The sequence below is a fragment of the Lepisosteus oculatus genome, chromosome 7, assembly GCF_040954835.1.
Source record: "Lepisosteus oculatus isolate fLepOcu1 chromosome 7, fLepOcu1.hap2, whole genome shotgun sequence".
In the NCBI taxonomy this organism is placed as follows: domain Eukaryota; kingdom Metazoa; phylum Chordata; class Actinopteri; order Semionotiformes; family Lepisosteidae; genus Lepisosteus; species Lepisosteus oculatus.
Genome location: NC_090702.1, coordinates 6042737 through 6058834, shown reverse-complemented (window position 1 = coordinate 6058834; position 16098 = coordinate 6042737). Strand labels below are relative to the sequence as shown.

Here is a 16098-nt window from a genome sequence, read left to right as displayed (position 1 = left end):
AATGTGTGTGGAAGTGGAGGAACAATCTATGATAAATGTAATTGTGGATTGCTGTTTATTTTCATCATGCTTTGAATACTAGAGATACACACTATACTGTATGTATTAAGAAAATAAGCTGTCATTTTATTAACTTACTTGCCAATGTTCTTCTTAATTTTGATTATTTTGTAGTGTTTCAGCAAATACCAGGTGAGGCCAAGAAAAAGGCAAAAAAAAAGTTAGCAAATGACCTTTGAACAGCCCATTAAGCTAATAATTATCAGCAAGCCTCACCCATTTCTACATTTATCAGTGCGATTTCAGCCATAAACCTTGAGTTTCTATTTGTGTTTACCCTGTGCAAATAACATAGATTTGTGATTAGGCCATGTAAGTTGCAACTTCCAAAAGCAGAGCATGGTATAAAAAGAAACAAAATGTGAGACAATAGTATAGAGATTTAGGAGTTGCAAATGATAATAAATAATAATGTTTCTTTATTAGCCCTATACAATTTCTTGCATTAGGAATGCGTCTTTTCGCATACCCCAGCTTTTATCCATGGAGACACAGACACAGAGACAGGGAGAGAAGCTTGGGGTCAGAGCGCAGGGTCTGCCATTGTACGGCACCCCTGGAGCAGTTAGGGTTAAGGGCCTTGCTCAGGGGCCCAACGGAGTAGGATTCCTCTGCCAGCCACGGGATTTGAACCGGCAACCTTCCAGTCACAGGCGCAGATCCTTAGCCACAGAGCCACCGCTCCGCCCTGAATGAAAGACAAAAGAAATGTATTTATACTGTTAAAGAGAATAGTGGGACACCTCATGAAAAACATTATTCATTAGTATATGTCAATTTCTCATTATTAGTTATTTTCATTCTATTAATGGTCTGAAAATATTTTACCCAGTATTAATGACATTTGCACTTTAACCTCCAAATCATTATACTGTGGAATTTATTTTTTTCAATCTTTAATGCCATCTGACCTGACCTAGTAGTAGAGCTCTCATTAAAATCTGTATATCTGTGTTTAAGCACACCATCTCGGTTGTATAAAATAACACTTCTCATTTCTTCCATTTGCCCCAGATTGGACCACTCCTTGGGAAAACCAGGAATGTTTCTGTCAGGTAAAGTAACCTAGGGGGGAATGAATCAGCATCCTGACCTGTGAATGCTTTTATTAGCTTTACACTGACTATACATGATTTATTGTTTCGGGTTAGACAGGCAAAAAGGCTTCCTCTCGTTTGTAAAAGTTTCTTATGTTATTTTTTAGTGCTGGTCAGTCTTGTGCTTCTCGTTAAACTCATCCTCTGAAATGGGAATGTGAAACAAAAGGTATTTCCAAGAAGCATATTATATAGGGCTATTGAAGCCCCCATTGTGTTAATTTCAAGGGAGCTAATATTTTCATTGTACTGTAAGTTTTTGTGAAATAAGCTTTGATATTTCCAGTATATTCACACACCCAAGTTTTTAAATCAAGGACCACTTTCTTACTACTTTATGCCCAGAATTGGCAAATGGTTTAATTGAATTAGCTTTCCTCTTGAAGCAATTATTAAATAGGTTTTGTGTTCCCACTAAGCTGTACTGATGATTATATTTTGCTACCCATTATGACTTGAAGTAAGACTCAGGGTGTGTAAATTGAATGTGATGTGGATGCTGCACATTGGTGTTGGTGGAGGGGAGTCCAAATTACCTGTAAAGCGCTTTGAGTGGAGTGTCCAGAAAAGCGCTATATAAGTGTAAGAACTTATTATTATTATTATTATTATTATTATTATTATTATTATTATTATTATGTGTCAGGAGCACACACAATCGAAATTATATTAATGATTTCGTTGAGTGCAACATGGTGGCCCAGTGATTAGCATTGCTGTCTTACAGCACTGGGGGCCTGGGTTCAATTCTGGATGGTTTGTATGTTCTCCCCATGTTTGTGTAAGTTTCCTCGGAGTGCACCACTTTCCTCACAACAGTCCAAAAACAAGCTTGGATAATTGGCTTTTGGGAAAACTGTCCCTGGTGTGAGTGTGTGGGTGTCTGTGTTTGCCCAATGATGGACTGGCATCCCACTCAGGGTGTAACCCACCTTGTGCCTGTTGCTTCACAGGAGAGACTCCAGCTCCCCTATAACCTTGAATTGGAAGAAGCAGTTAGAAAATGGATGAATGGATGGGTTTAGTTGTTTAGTTTAATTATTGTTTTACTTACACAAAAATAGGACAAATTTAATATAAGCATGAGCTGTCTTACCATAACTTTACTTCAAAAGGTTTTCCTGGTGGGTCCAATTTTATGTTGCGCTTAAAACTGACCTATTATCTTTGGCGTAACCCACCACCCTCACCCACCCTTTTTTCATGTAATTCTACAGAAATCTGAGTCCTTGCAAAAAAGAATCCACTGAATTCCAACTTGCAGCTAGGAAGCTTCATCTTAAGCTGCAATCATGAAACCTTTTTTTCTAACTCCCAGATCGAAAATGTCAGTTATCACTCAACTCAACTCACTCCTACAACCCCGATTGTAGCACTTGGATGCCTTTTCTGTCCCTCCTTCTCTTTGAACCCTTGTGCTTCTGCTTCCATGCAGAATGGAGACAGACGCTGCTCACAGCGTTTACACCGTAGGCACTGGGATCAAGTCAAAGGCATTGTCAGGTTGAGGAAACCCTCTCTGGGTGAACATAGATCCCACAACTCTGGTCGTTCTTGTGGATTCAACGTGTTATGGCCTCAACGTGAGTCTCAGTAGTCTGGACTGCAGGACTCGACTTGAATGGCTGTCTTCACTGACAAAGACCCTTGAAAGCTTTAAACAGCTTAAACAATTTTTGATCAGGTACAATACCCTTTATGAATACAGTTAATCAACCACAATGGCACTTATGACGGCTCATCATGGATTCTCCAAAAAGTTTGTGACGCTGGAATGGTTTGCTTTGTCCTTTTTAACCCGTGCATTTTATGACATCCTGAAAGCAATCAGCCATGCCATGCTAGGAATTGTTGAACTGTTGCTGTTGATGGTTCATAAATAAATTATACCCTTAACGGATGTTGAAAACCAGGGTAATTATCTCATTCTGAGTTTTTGATGCTGAAAAATTAATACATGGCTTTATTTCATCAACATTAAGCTGATATCTGTTATTTCCAAAAAAATGAAATAAGCTTCAGTTCATCTATAACCCCAAGGCTCATATACAGTACTAAATAAAAATACCGTACACTGTCTCAGCAGCAATAAGATACCTGTCCTGTGTAAATTGTACCAGATTTCAGATAAATTTGGACTGGATTTTAAGATTCTCCTGTTCATTTGTAAAAGGCTGAAAGATCTAGTTCGAGGTACCTTTAGGACTTACTGCATTAGTATACTCCAACACTTAATCTTACATTTTTCTACCCAATTGCAGTATGCATCCTTAAAAGCTAACTCCTATGCCTCAGACTCAATGCACATCTGCACAATACACTTTTTGCATGGACTACCATATATTTTTTTTAATACTACATATTTATTGCTCTGCACAGCATATTTATTGTTCTGTTATTATCATTTATTATGTTTGTAATGTATTGTCTGCATTGTGTGGTGCTGTCTATTGTGTTCTGTCATCTGCTGTACTGTGTATGTCCCGAGAGATCAGAGCAAATAAGAATTCCAATGTACATGTACATACAGTATGGCAATAAACTCCTCTACTCTACTATAATCTGAGATCTGCTGATTCAGGTCTTCTTAACCTGCCTAAGACCAGCCTTTACACAATGGGACATGGAAACATCTTTTGTTACAGCTCCAAAATTGTGGAACTCAATGCCCAGAAACATTAGATACTCTGCAATGCCACTGGCTCTAAGCCAAATGCTATCGAGAGCACATGGCTTTTATGGTATGTAAATGATACTCACAGCAGAAGAATTAGAGTTAGAAGTAAGTGGATATGGTTAATGATTAGTGTTATAATATTTTAAAAAATCTAAGATAATTTTAGTATGACAGCATCTAATAGTTACTTATTCTATACAAATTGCAGATGGGAGGAATATTATATCTGCAAATGATTGCAAAGCAGATGATTAAATCAAAATACTTTAGGAACACAAATTAGATTGAATGAAATGACATGAATTCTACAATTTGTTGGTCAGTTAAGATCTGGCAGTACAGAAGGCGAGAGCATTAAAGGTGTTCCCAGATAGATGCTCACAGACTGACTCTGACTGATGCCATGTGGGTGTGAGCAGTGTCATGTGGAAAGACTATGGAATTGTATTGAAGCTGATTTTACTACAAGTAGACTGCAAACTTCAAAATGTGATCAGCACAACACTGAATAGTTAGAAACTAGCAGGGTAACAGTCTGGAGTAGTAGTTAGGTAATTGAAAGGACATGGGTTCAAATCACAGGTGTGATACTGCTACTGTACTCTTGAGCAAGGTAATTCTCCCAAAATTGCTTTTGTAAAATATCCAACTTTATGAATGGGTGCAAATCTTAGATGTTTTTGATATATTCATCAGCCAAATAAATCTAATTTATATATAAATGTGGAGACCATGTACTGCTGTCAAAAAGGCATAAATTACCCCTCAAACTATAGCACTTGTGACTCAAATTATATCTCATCACACCCTCCATGCTATACTGTGCATGTTAAAGTAAGACTGTGAAAAAAGTCAGCAAGTTCAATCATCCCTGATTAAATATTTAACACTTTCAATCTCTGACTTAACATTCTTATTGAAACATACTGTATATGCAATATGCAGCCAATTTTTAATTTTCATAGTAGATGTAAAAAGAAAAACGTTACATACTGTATCTGTCATAGCTTTGTCTGCCTAAGGCCATACAGGTATTAATAAAGACAGCCAGGGATCTGGTAAGCACATCAACGGCATTTCTGTGTATAAACCCAGTAGACGAAAATCAGAATCATTATTCTCGGTCTGGCTGACACAAGTGAAAGTAATGGGTTTTAATCCATGTTGAAAGGCACAATTCATCACAGCCTCTTACCCATGCAGAGCAGCAATTAGCAGTGGGATTCTAAGGGGTCTAGCTATATAAAGTCAGTTACAAAGAATCCAGAGAAAGCCTGTTGAAGCATCTCACTGCTGGGTGCTTCCTTACATTTCGCCTCCTGGCATTGTCTTTGAGAAACAACACCAATGTTAAACACGTGTCCTGTGTGTTATTGTAGAGACTGGGATGAAGATGGAAAACACACTGGTTGAGTTGAATGTTCCATTGCAATTTTCCAGTCACCTCCCTAAAATCACACACAAAGTAAAATCATTAATAAACACTATTTGTGAACAATATTTTATCAATTTTGCTTTATAAAATAGATACAGTATGAGAATGCACTGGATTTGAAATAATCAGATGGTGCAATGCACTTACTGTGCCTGGTAATGCTTATGCAAATTCTCATGGCAAAATGACCCCTTACCTGCACTTACTTAATACCACAGACTTAATGCCATAGACATGAGTGTTAAAGATTATATTTTTATGTACTGCCTACTGCCAAGCAACTAGAGAATACATACAATAGAATCCAACACAGATTCATCTTTTACTGTCTTTGCATGGGTTTGTTGAGTATGCTATAATTTGCCATTTACCATTTGCTTCCTAGAGATTACTACTACTCCTGCAACTACTACTAATAATAATTCATTTACAATTGAAAGTATTAAAACTGAAATTGAAAGCATTGGAATGTGATAAACTAAGCAATGTATTCTTTCTTTTCTTTTAGAAAAGGGCCTGGACAAAGGATATTACACGGTTGGAGCCAGACTGATTCGTTTGGAGGATAAGGTAGTCAAACAGCCCTTTTCTTCACTTTTGTTTTTCCCGATTTGTGCCTGATAAGCTAGTGTTTTGATGTTATCTAATGCGCAGTATGCATTGTAGTTGAACGCAGCCTATTTGAAGATGCAAAACAAAATACCTCTCTCCAGCCCATACAGTAATATGCGGCATATCTTACAATCTCTTTTCTTGACTGTATTGCTGTCAGCTGTGCAACAGGAGAGCAGGTTTTCCACTTGTTTTGTTTTGAACCATTAACAATAGAGAGTTGACTTGGAAGCCAAAATCAACAGAAATCTCCTCATCTTGTCAACATTTAAAAGTGATGCTGACGCCCTCCTGGAGTTTGGTCTAGTATTGCTCTCTACCCCAGCAAATACTGGCCTTTAGGGAGGTTCCAGTGAACGTTCAGAATCCAAGACAGCCTGACGTTCAAAGCCAGCAATCCAGTTTCTCACCATTTGGGTTGGGTCATTTACTTACACGAATGTCTTTTGACATCAATAATTAGACTAGAATCACGAATGGAACAATGCAAAAAATGATAGGATTTAGTTGCCCTTCCTACAAAAATAAAACACTAACCAAGCCAAGAAGGAATGCTACAGTCACCAAATGTCACCAAGAGACTCCTACTTGGTGTGTGGAATGTTGTGTAACATTTTTTTGTAATAATATGGACTGGTTGTGGCATCCTATACAAAAACATTCTTCTTGTTTAAAGCAGCATATGTCAGTGTTTCCTGAAATGTATATAGATTTCACACATTTAAGATTTCTGATTCTGTTACATTGCTTTTGAGGGGAACTGCAACACTATATAATCTGGGTTGGGAAAGTATCTCCATTTGATGAGTACATGTCAAACTACAAAGAAAGTAAATGTAATGTAGTATACAGTAGCATGTAAAACCTCCAAGTTACACCACAAAATAGACTCAATTTCCATGTTCAGTGCCACGTTTTGTGATTCAAAATGAGGCAACAAGTGTTCTGATGAGTCTATTACATTGTAAGAAAGTAGGCTTGAGAATACTGTACATCTCTTTCAATCTAATAGAAACATTGCTCTCAACTTCGAGATGGTTTTTTTGCTGACAAATACAACTTACTTGTTAAGATCACGTTGGAACATTTCTGCGGTAAAAGGTGTACCTCACAACCTGTACTTACTTGCTCGTACATGGCATAACATTAGTCTTTAAAGAGACTAGCGAGCAGGAAAGGCCGCTTCATGTCACAATTCGTGCAAAATCCCTCTATTGCCCATGGTGAGACTAGGGGTTTGCAACAAGATGGTGAATATACAGTACTTTATTGAAGTTCATGATTTTGTGCTTAATTTGGAATTTGTAAACTTCCATCAATGAATTATTTTGTTCTGAAATGTTATAACCAGTCTGAGAAATTGGGACTGCTACATTAAGCATAGACAAATCTCACATTATAAAATAAAATCAGTTTGCAAGTTTGCATAATAAGGTGTTTAGAGTATAAATAAAAAATACATTCAAATTAGATTAATATCTAACTTAAATGTTAGATTGCCCTGAATCACACTGAACATATGAAATCCTGTGAATGATAGTTATGATGAACTTTGTGAATAAAAACAGAGAAATTGCAACTCCAGTAAATTATAGATGTTAGATGAAAACAGAGGTTTGAATACTGGAAACTGACTGTGATCCCTAGGATTATTTGTGTTACCCTTCATAATATATCCTTACATCCAATCTAATTATATAGGAAGCAGAACAGGATTTCCTGTTGAGTTCATACTGAAGGAGTATGAAGTCATCCTGTATTCATGACACCCACATTCATTTACAGTGTATTGTTTCCTTTATACAGCATGAATTAATCATTTCCCTGCCCTCATAATAAACTGTTGCCATATAATCGCATAAAACGTTCAATTTCCTAGATCCTGAAATGCTTCTTAGTGACAGCTTTGCACGTCTATTACGTTTTTTAAATTTATAATACTCTACACCGCAAACCTAAGGCAGTTGAAAAGATACACACTGTAAATTCAGTGGGTTTCCTACATTCACATCAGTCTCATGAAAATCAAAATCTCGTGACCTTTATGTTCATAAAAAAAGCAAGAGTAGAGATATGTTGATGCTGGGTTAGAGGTAGTGTAAAGCCCAGCTGTGATGTGTCAAGGAAGCCAGCTGCTAGTAGGTGTGGACTACGCACCAGAACATTTCTAATTATGAAGCAGGTGGCACACTGAGAAGCTCAGTTGACAGATGTTCAGTCTTTAGTTATTGCTGACCTATTTCTCGTGTCAAGTTATGTGTGTGCTCAGGTGCTGTTGATAAGAGCTATCAGACATGCAATTCTCAGACAATTCTACCTTCATGGCTGTAAATGTGTCAACTTTCCCAAAAGGAAAGACACTCTGAACAGTTTAAAGTGAAATGGTTAGCATGAGCATATTTCTCTAAGCTGGAAACTTGGAACTTAACTGACATTCAGCTCTCTCCCAGAAATAAAATGAAAAGCAAGCAAAAGTGACCTAGAAATGGTGGACAAACACTAAGATTACTGTACATATTAAAAATAAATTATAAATTGTATTTTAACAACTGCTTAAGTTCACCCAGAAATCTTTAAGTAGACTAACAGAGTGTTGCAGGTAAAGCCAAGTAACTTTTTATTCAGTCACATTTTTATGAATGCAAAAATAAAATGCCAGCACACAGAACAGGCAGTGACACGAAGAAGAATACGCAAATGTTGTGGGAGTTGGCGGTGAGAAGGAATAGCAGGCATATTACAGTCACATCTGAAAACACATTAGTCACTCTTTTAGAGTACACTCCCTCTAAAAAAATGAGATACACACAATGAGTAGTTTCTGTATTAGAGAAGGTTCTTTTTCTGTCAGTCTTCCCCTTTCAGCTACGGGTGTAGTAGTGCATCTTTTAAATGGTCCATAGAAACTACAGCAGGTTAGCTGGTATTTTAAGCAAGTGAATATTCTATATACAGTAGGGAGTCTCTTTATCACCCCCAAGGAACAACTTGTTTTACAGCAGCCAATAATATAAAGAAAAAGCACCCAAAAACAAAAATGCACGTAAACCCGAAGAAGAGAATCATCTGTTGAGCAAGATTACAGCCGTGGTCATAAATGAGAACTTGAGCCTGGTTGTTTTTCAACTGGGAAACCTGTATCTATGTTCTGAGACGGGTAATTGGAATTGATTATTTCAAAGGGCGCGGAGGGTCATCTAGGATAGAATATGCTTTGCATACAGTATGTTAATAGACTGATAGACGTGGAGTAGGGCTGAAAGATCAACACCAGTAACATACTGTACAGTTTGTTCTTAGTCCTCAGATTCAGATTCCCAAACCAGCAGATCTAGACATATATCTTTAAGGCATCTTACAATTTCCTTACCATGTGATATACTGATATCTTTTAAATGGCTTGATTTAATTTTTGTATTTTTAAAATAGCTGTGTCTGTAATTTTGCTTTACATGTAAGAACGTGTGAAATCTAGACTTTGGTATAAACCAGCTGTAATGACACATAATGAGACAATATGCTTGAATAAACTCTCTACCATTTGTCTACCTTAAGAAATGGGAAAAAAAGACACAAGGATCTAAAGGGCAGTTCTAAAAGCTTACAGAGTTTGGTTTATGGCCCATTTACAGTACTCGTTTTGATTGCAATCTCCTGATTGGTAACATAACCTAAGTTTTAAAAATATAATTTCCATCAGCTGGCACATACACTGCTGTGAAAAACAGAGCTAAATTGAATTTGATAGTCCCTAATGAGCAGAGCTTTCCTTGGAGTGAAATGAATTATAAAAGCTGCCCAATGTGAGCTGTTGGAGGAAATGAACTGAATTCAATCATCGCTCTGCAGCTTCAGTGTGTGTTTTTAAGACATTTCATATTCTCGCAGTGATTATTCCAAAAAAGAAAGCGATCCTTAAAGCCCTATTATCTTTCCCCCTCATTCCCTTCTTTAAGGTTGACTTTGAAAAGCCAAATGCCATTTCTCAGCAGTCGCCGACACACCTGTCAGTGCTCTGTTATAAATGCCCTTGAGGCTGCAGGTGTAGAAACTGCAAGGCCTTGAGTCACTGACGTTCCATTGCACGCCTCAGTCTCAAGGTCAAAGGTCGGCACCTTTACAAAAATAGCGGACATTTTTAAACAACAACAGCTTTCAAACAAAGTGTGTGTGTGGGGGGGGGGGGGGGGTTGGGGCAGGGGTTTCCTAAAAACTTTTACAACCTTTAGGAGGGAGGAAGGGCTGACTTGGAATTATTTTTGCTTATCTGCAAGGGGCAGGAAAAGTGTCTGTGTATGGCAAACTTACCAACCCCTACTCATGATAGGCAGTTGCCTGGAAACACAGCTTGTTTCTCTAGGCAAGTGTCTCTCATCTGTTCAAAATGAAGTTCCTGGAGGGTAGTGGCTGACATAGCAGTTGACAAAGCTACTACACCTAGCATAACCTACTGTATGTTCTTTCACAGAGATCTTTTAATTTTATTTCTTTCCTAAAGGGACCCTAATATTGTATTCTCATCATGCATATCTTGTGTATTTTTTAATGATTTTGTTGTAATTCTGTAAAGCACTTTGAGAAGCCACCTTTAAAGGTGCTATATAAAATAAAGTTTATTATTATTATAATATTACAGTTGATATTACAAATACAGTGTGAAAATTAAATAGTTATCAACAATGACTTCCACAAAATGAGAGATGCAGTTACCAAATGGTTAGTTTCTAACATTGGTATATTAGTAGTTCTTGATAAAATGTTTTTTTATGACTTCATGTCTTCATACATTTAAATAATAAAAGTTTATATGTATATAGCAGGCTAATCAACCTATCCTGATTGTTTAGCCACAGTTAGCTTATTTATTATTCATACTCCCCCGTGCTTAGCATGCTGTTACATGCTGTGACTAGTTGCTGTTTTTCAAAAATGTTTTGCGTGAGTTGTAATACTGTAGCTCCTGGCACTTTACAGTGAAAAACAATTTTACAACTTTCTATTTTGAGTAAACTATTATATATCTGCATTTCAATTTGAAATGGCCCGTGTGTGATTTAAATATATACAGTATTCATACAGTATGTACTCTTCAGCTTATCAGAACACTTGGAATTATAAGGATGACTTGCATTGTGTTTATCATAAACATCAACACTTCTCTAACAAAATAAAAACCGTCAGGTTCCTGCTTTGAATATTTCTTGTACAGATGATTCCAGCTGTTACTGATCCTAAAGGCAGTGAAGAGAATGAAGTATAGTGTAGCTCATCACAAATGCCCATATTGTATCCGAATGTAACCATTCAGTGCATATCCATGTGCTTCCCTTTACCTGTGAATGATGGATGTATTCCAGATAATAAGATTTGCTCTCATTTTTTGGCAGCCATAGTTTTCACAAACATCAGACAATGAGAACTGTTTCACTGACTCCAAGTTATTGGGGCCAGTTTTTCTTTTGCTGCACTTCTCAAATAAGCATTCATCTTTTTCACTGAGAGATTTTAAAACATATTAGCGTTACAGTGTGAGTAATACTTTGTTAATGTCACTGTCCTGTACAGAAGCAGACAGCGAATTATGCTATCCAGGCAATGCAATACACAGTAAAAATGTTTGTTTTTTGGAGGGTGGGGAAGGGCTGAATACAGTATATAGAGAGCAGATTCTGCAACCTGCACAGTCAGATTAAGAAGGAATATAATATAATATAGGAATATATATTAAGGAATATACTACAATACAATATAAGAAGGAACTCTTGATGATTCTAGCTCCTTATTTTGCTGAAGTCCAAGTGCAATCAAGAAAGAACAAAAGAACATTAAAGATGTTTAGAGAGAAAAAAGTGATGTAAAGTTTCATAACTTTTGTTGTGAGTAAAGCAAAGTATGTTATTAATACTCTTATGTAAGAAAAAAAACAACTGAAATTGTCAATACAGCTCAGTTGGACAAAGTGGTTAGAAAATTCATAACTGGTTGATACAGCAATTTATTTTTAGATACAGCACCGGAAATTAAAAAGTGCTAATGGGTTTTGTAGTTTTAGACTTGCAGTCGGAAGTTTAATCAATATTTGTAGTGTATTTCTACTCGATTGTAAACTTCACCAGTCAACCAGTTATTCACCAGTTAACCTTTGATCTCTCAAATATCTCAACATGTTATTTCAGCTTCAAACACACCCCTGGGGACTAAGAAATTTACTTTGTTCAGTAACAGCAGTTTATTGAAAGGAAAATCTTGCTAAAATCCCATCTGTAGTCTTTTTAAAGGTGTCAACCTGTATATTGGTATACTACTGTATGTATTCAATATATAGGATAACCAAGAGATTTCCATTGGTGAGTCAACAGTATTGAAACAGATCCAGTGGTTTCATATACATTGATCTCTTGTTCACTGCCTCACTGTGTAAAGTGTATAGTTAAACACAAATATACTGTAGTTCCATGAAAAAGTACTCGCCCCTTTTAAATTTTCAGATCTTCATGGTGGTCCAAGTGATTACATAAAGGGGGACTGAGTCTACAGATAACACCAATGTTTGGTGATAATTGTTTGAAGTCAGTGGGCAAAGATAATGCCCCTGACTTCAAACAATTCAATTAAAGGGATAACTAGGACCAGCTGAGTGATTACTTTATGGGGTGATCAAAGCAGAATTGAGCCTGCCCTGCACCATATAAGACTCACCACCTTTCCCAGATTTTCAGGCTCATCTTGAGGGTAAAGGTAAACACTAGTAACTTTGGAGTTACAGAATATACTGCACCGACATATTGAAAAAACGAGCTGGAGATCTTGAGAGGCAGAGGTGTTCAATTTGAGGGGTGTGTGGTGCCAACGTACAGTGTGTGGGATAGACAACATACAGAAAATGGAGAAAGTCTTTTTTTCCCTTTTTGTTTCTTTAAAGAGTTATTTTAGAGTTTCTACTGCTTTATTTATCACTGCGTCTTACAACAACATAAACCATTGCAATGCTCATAAACACCAGTAAAATAAACAACAGACTGTGAAGATCAGGCAACCAGGAAAAAATAGAAGGAAAATACAGGATCTTCTAGCACTCATCTCTTACAGTAAAAATGTCATTTCATGTCATTTGCCAAACTGCTTTATACCATACTGTGTAGCGGAAAGCCGGAGCCTACCCAGCAAGCAACAAGTGCAAGGCAGGGTACACCCTGGAGTGCAAGCCAATCATACATGGGGACAATTTGGAGGCCACGGTAAAGGCCGGGGGGGCAAATTTGGCCTGGACACCAGGATAACTCCTTACTCTTATCAAGAAATTCCCGGGGATCTTTAAAAACCACTGAGAGTCAGGACCTTGGTTTAACGTCTCATCTGAAACATGGCACCTACTACAGTACAGTATATTGTCTCCGCCGCTATACTGGGGCATTAGGACTGACACAGACCACAGGGTGGGTACCCCCCACTGGTCCCACTAACACCACTTCCAGTGGAAACCATAGCTTCCCAGGAGGTCCCCCATCCAGGTACCTACCAGGCTCAACCCTGCTTAGCTTCAGTGGGTAGCAAGATGAGAGATATGGCTGCTGACATCTTACAGTAAAAATCTTCTAACAAAATACACAGACTACAGAATCTAGTGAATGTTAGAGCTTATAGTCTGATTGCCTAATAGCAGCAACTATTTTGTGGCGACAGTGTGGGTTTAAAAGAGCCTTCTTCAAAGCTAAAGAAATAAAAAACATTTACTGGAAGAAGCCTAATCACAAAGAGAAAGGCTCCTTTAATTATTACACTGTGCAGTTTTTAAGTCAACAGTTAGGGGATTGTTATTCTTTCAATCGGAATATAATAAGGATGCACAAAAAACACTACTTGCGTGCCACAAAGGTAATCACAATTAAGAAAATGGTTATGGTTAAAAATGACACTGGTGAGATAGTGTGTAAATTATGTACAGTAACTATGCATTTTAGAGATTTAGTTGTTCTTACGGTTTAAATTGTGTGGGTTTTTTTTTTAAAGATCCCTCACAACATCTGTAGTATGAGTCCCCAGGGATAGAAATAATGACGCTCATTCATAATATTTCTACATACCTGACTTAGGCAAGCTAACAAATCCTTCTCTGACAAAAAAGGAAGAGAGCTGGATTGCTTCAGCTAGATTTGCTGCTTCTGGTACTGTGTTAGTTTGATTTGGCTGAGGCAGAATTCTGTAGTTGTAAATGTTTTTTTATATATTATAATATATGTGTTTGGTTGCCAGAAAGGAGCTGGGCTGAGTATAGTGAACGAAACAACGAAAAAAAAAAACTTGGCAAGGAAACTGGCCTGCAGTGCTGAAGAACCTGTGTGGTTGTAGACAGAAATAAAGGGCAGTGTGCAAATTAACGCACCTCAAAAGCATTTCACCCTTAAGAAGTACAAGTTAGAAACTGTGGTGGAAACCAATGAGTCTTTCAACCTATAAGGATGTTTACTAAGTAAAAGGAGCTTCAAAAAGCTTTCTAGAAAAATGAAAGTAAAGTTTATATGAAAAAATATGGGTTATTGTCAGAAGATAAGTAGTACATAATTCCAGTTCTTAAGGGCCACATATTTTAGAGATTTAACACATCTGCAAAGCATTAAATGGGTGAAATGAAGCTAAGAATTATTACCAGTAATCATTAGACTATTTGGAATCAATACCTGAAGAGTCTGCGTGTTTCCTGTTTGTATTTTTACTGTATATCAAGAAATATTCAGCTTTTACATTACATTTCCATCTGAGGCTCTGAAAATGTCTGCTGCTTGTCCAAGATTGTAGAACCGATGTGAAAACAAAAGTCTTCTAAGGCACATCTTAGATTACAGCACACTGAACGGCAGGCAGCTCCACAGTGGGCATGTTAAAGAAATGGTGTGAGCCATGTTGATTAACAGTCATCCACCCATTAATTTCAAATGCTTTATCCTATACAGAGTCACTCCCTAGCTGACGGAGCTACCCACCTGAACTATACAGTCACACGCACAAGGCTGGATACACCCTGGGCAGGACACCAGTCCATCACACAAAGACACACAAACTCACACACGCCCTAGGGCCTATTTTCCCAGAAGCCATTTAACTTACCAGTATCTGTTTGGACTGTGGAGGAAACTCAAAGGAATTCTAGGAGACCATACAAACCGCACACAAATAACACCTCAGGTCTGGAATTCAACCCAGCACTACTTACCACTGCACCGTGCTGCCCTGATTAACAATCCTTTTTTTCCAAATTAGGGGAAATTACAACAGAAAAATTACTGCTGATTCCAACTTGAAAAGAAAACAATTAACCACTGTTATTCCAAGAAAAGTTCTCGGAACAGTTGTCCTAGAGACACCACTTCTTGATAAAGGTCATTATTGCTGGTTCACAGCTGGTCTTGCACCTCCAGATCTTTAGGCAATAAAAGATTGTCATTAATTTGAAACAGTCAGTTCAACTAACAAGGTGCTAGAGCTTTGCAATATTTTAGATATAAAGGGGTGAGACTTTTGTGTTGATATTTACAAGTTCAGCAGCTCTGCAAGAGAGGGATGCAATGTTTTATTTTTCCTAAAGTAACAGAAAGGTATTGTCAGTCTCTCAGTTCTGTGGTTTTTCTGATAAGAAAATAACTTATTATTTCCCTTTAGTGAATCTTAGTTCTGTAAGTAATGTTTTTTTAATAGTGTAACTATATACATGTAAAACGTAAAAAAAATGAGATTTTAAGAAAAAGTTGCCTGCAGCTTTTCCAAGAGAAAAAAATGGCAAATGTCAGGAATCAATACAGACAACGTAGCAAGATAACCTCCATCTTGCAGATAATGTTTAACTAATACAAAACTGCCCTGCATGCCATTCTTATTTCATTTCAGTTTTCTTCAGTATCTGTATGACAAGAACAATAAAATGAATATCTTGAAAGTTGTTAATTACCTCTCGCTACTTCACAATCCACAGTGGTGTTAAATCCCACATTTTCTACAGTATATACAAAGTCAATGTCGGTAGCCCAGACATATTGAATCTGGTACATACTGTATATGCATCTTACTAATTTCAGGTTTAGCGTAAAAAGAACATGCAGTTTCTCTTAAGTATTGAAAACATATTCTGTATTATACAGTGTATATTTAGTGCCTATAGAGACTCAATTCAATTAAATACAATTATATTCAGTATCTCCAAGGGGGTCAATCAAAGTTTATAC

General features: G+C 37.2%; 1 protein-coding gene across 1 annotated transcript in view; it reads left to right on the top strand.

Annotated features, from left to right (window-relative positions):
- Positions 1-16098, top strand: part of kcnq1.2 (potassium voltage-gated channel, KQT-like subfamily, member 1.2) — a 291253-nt gene that overhangs the window by 210076 nt on the left and 65079 nt on the right. The window contains exons 16-17 of the mRNA XM_069192074.1: positions 1075-1115; positions 5778-5839. Coding sequence (XP_069048175.1) covers positions 1075-1115; positions 5778-5839 — 103 coding nt within the window. The remainder of the gene's footprint in view (positions 1-1074; positions 1116-5777; positions 5840-16098) is intronic.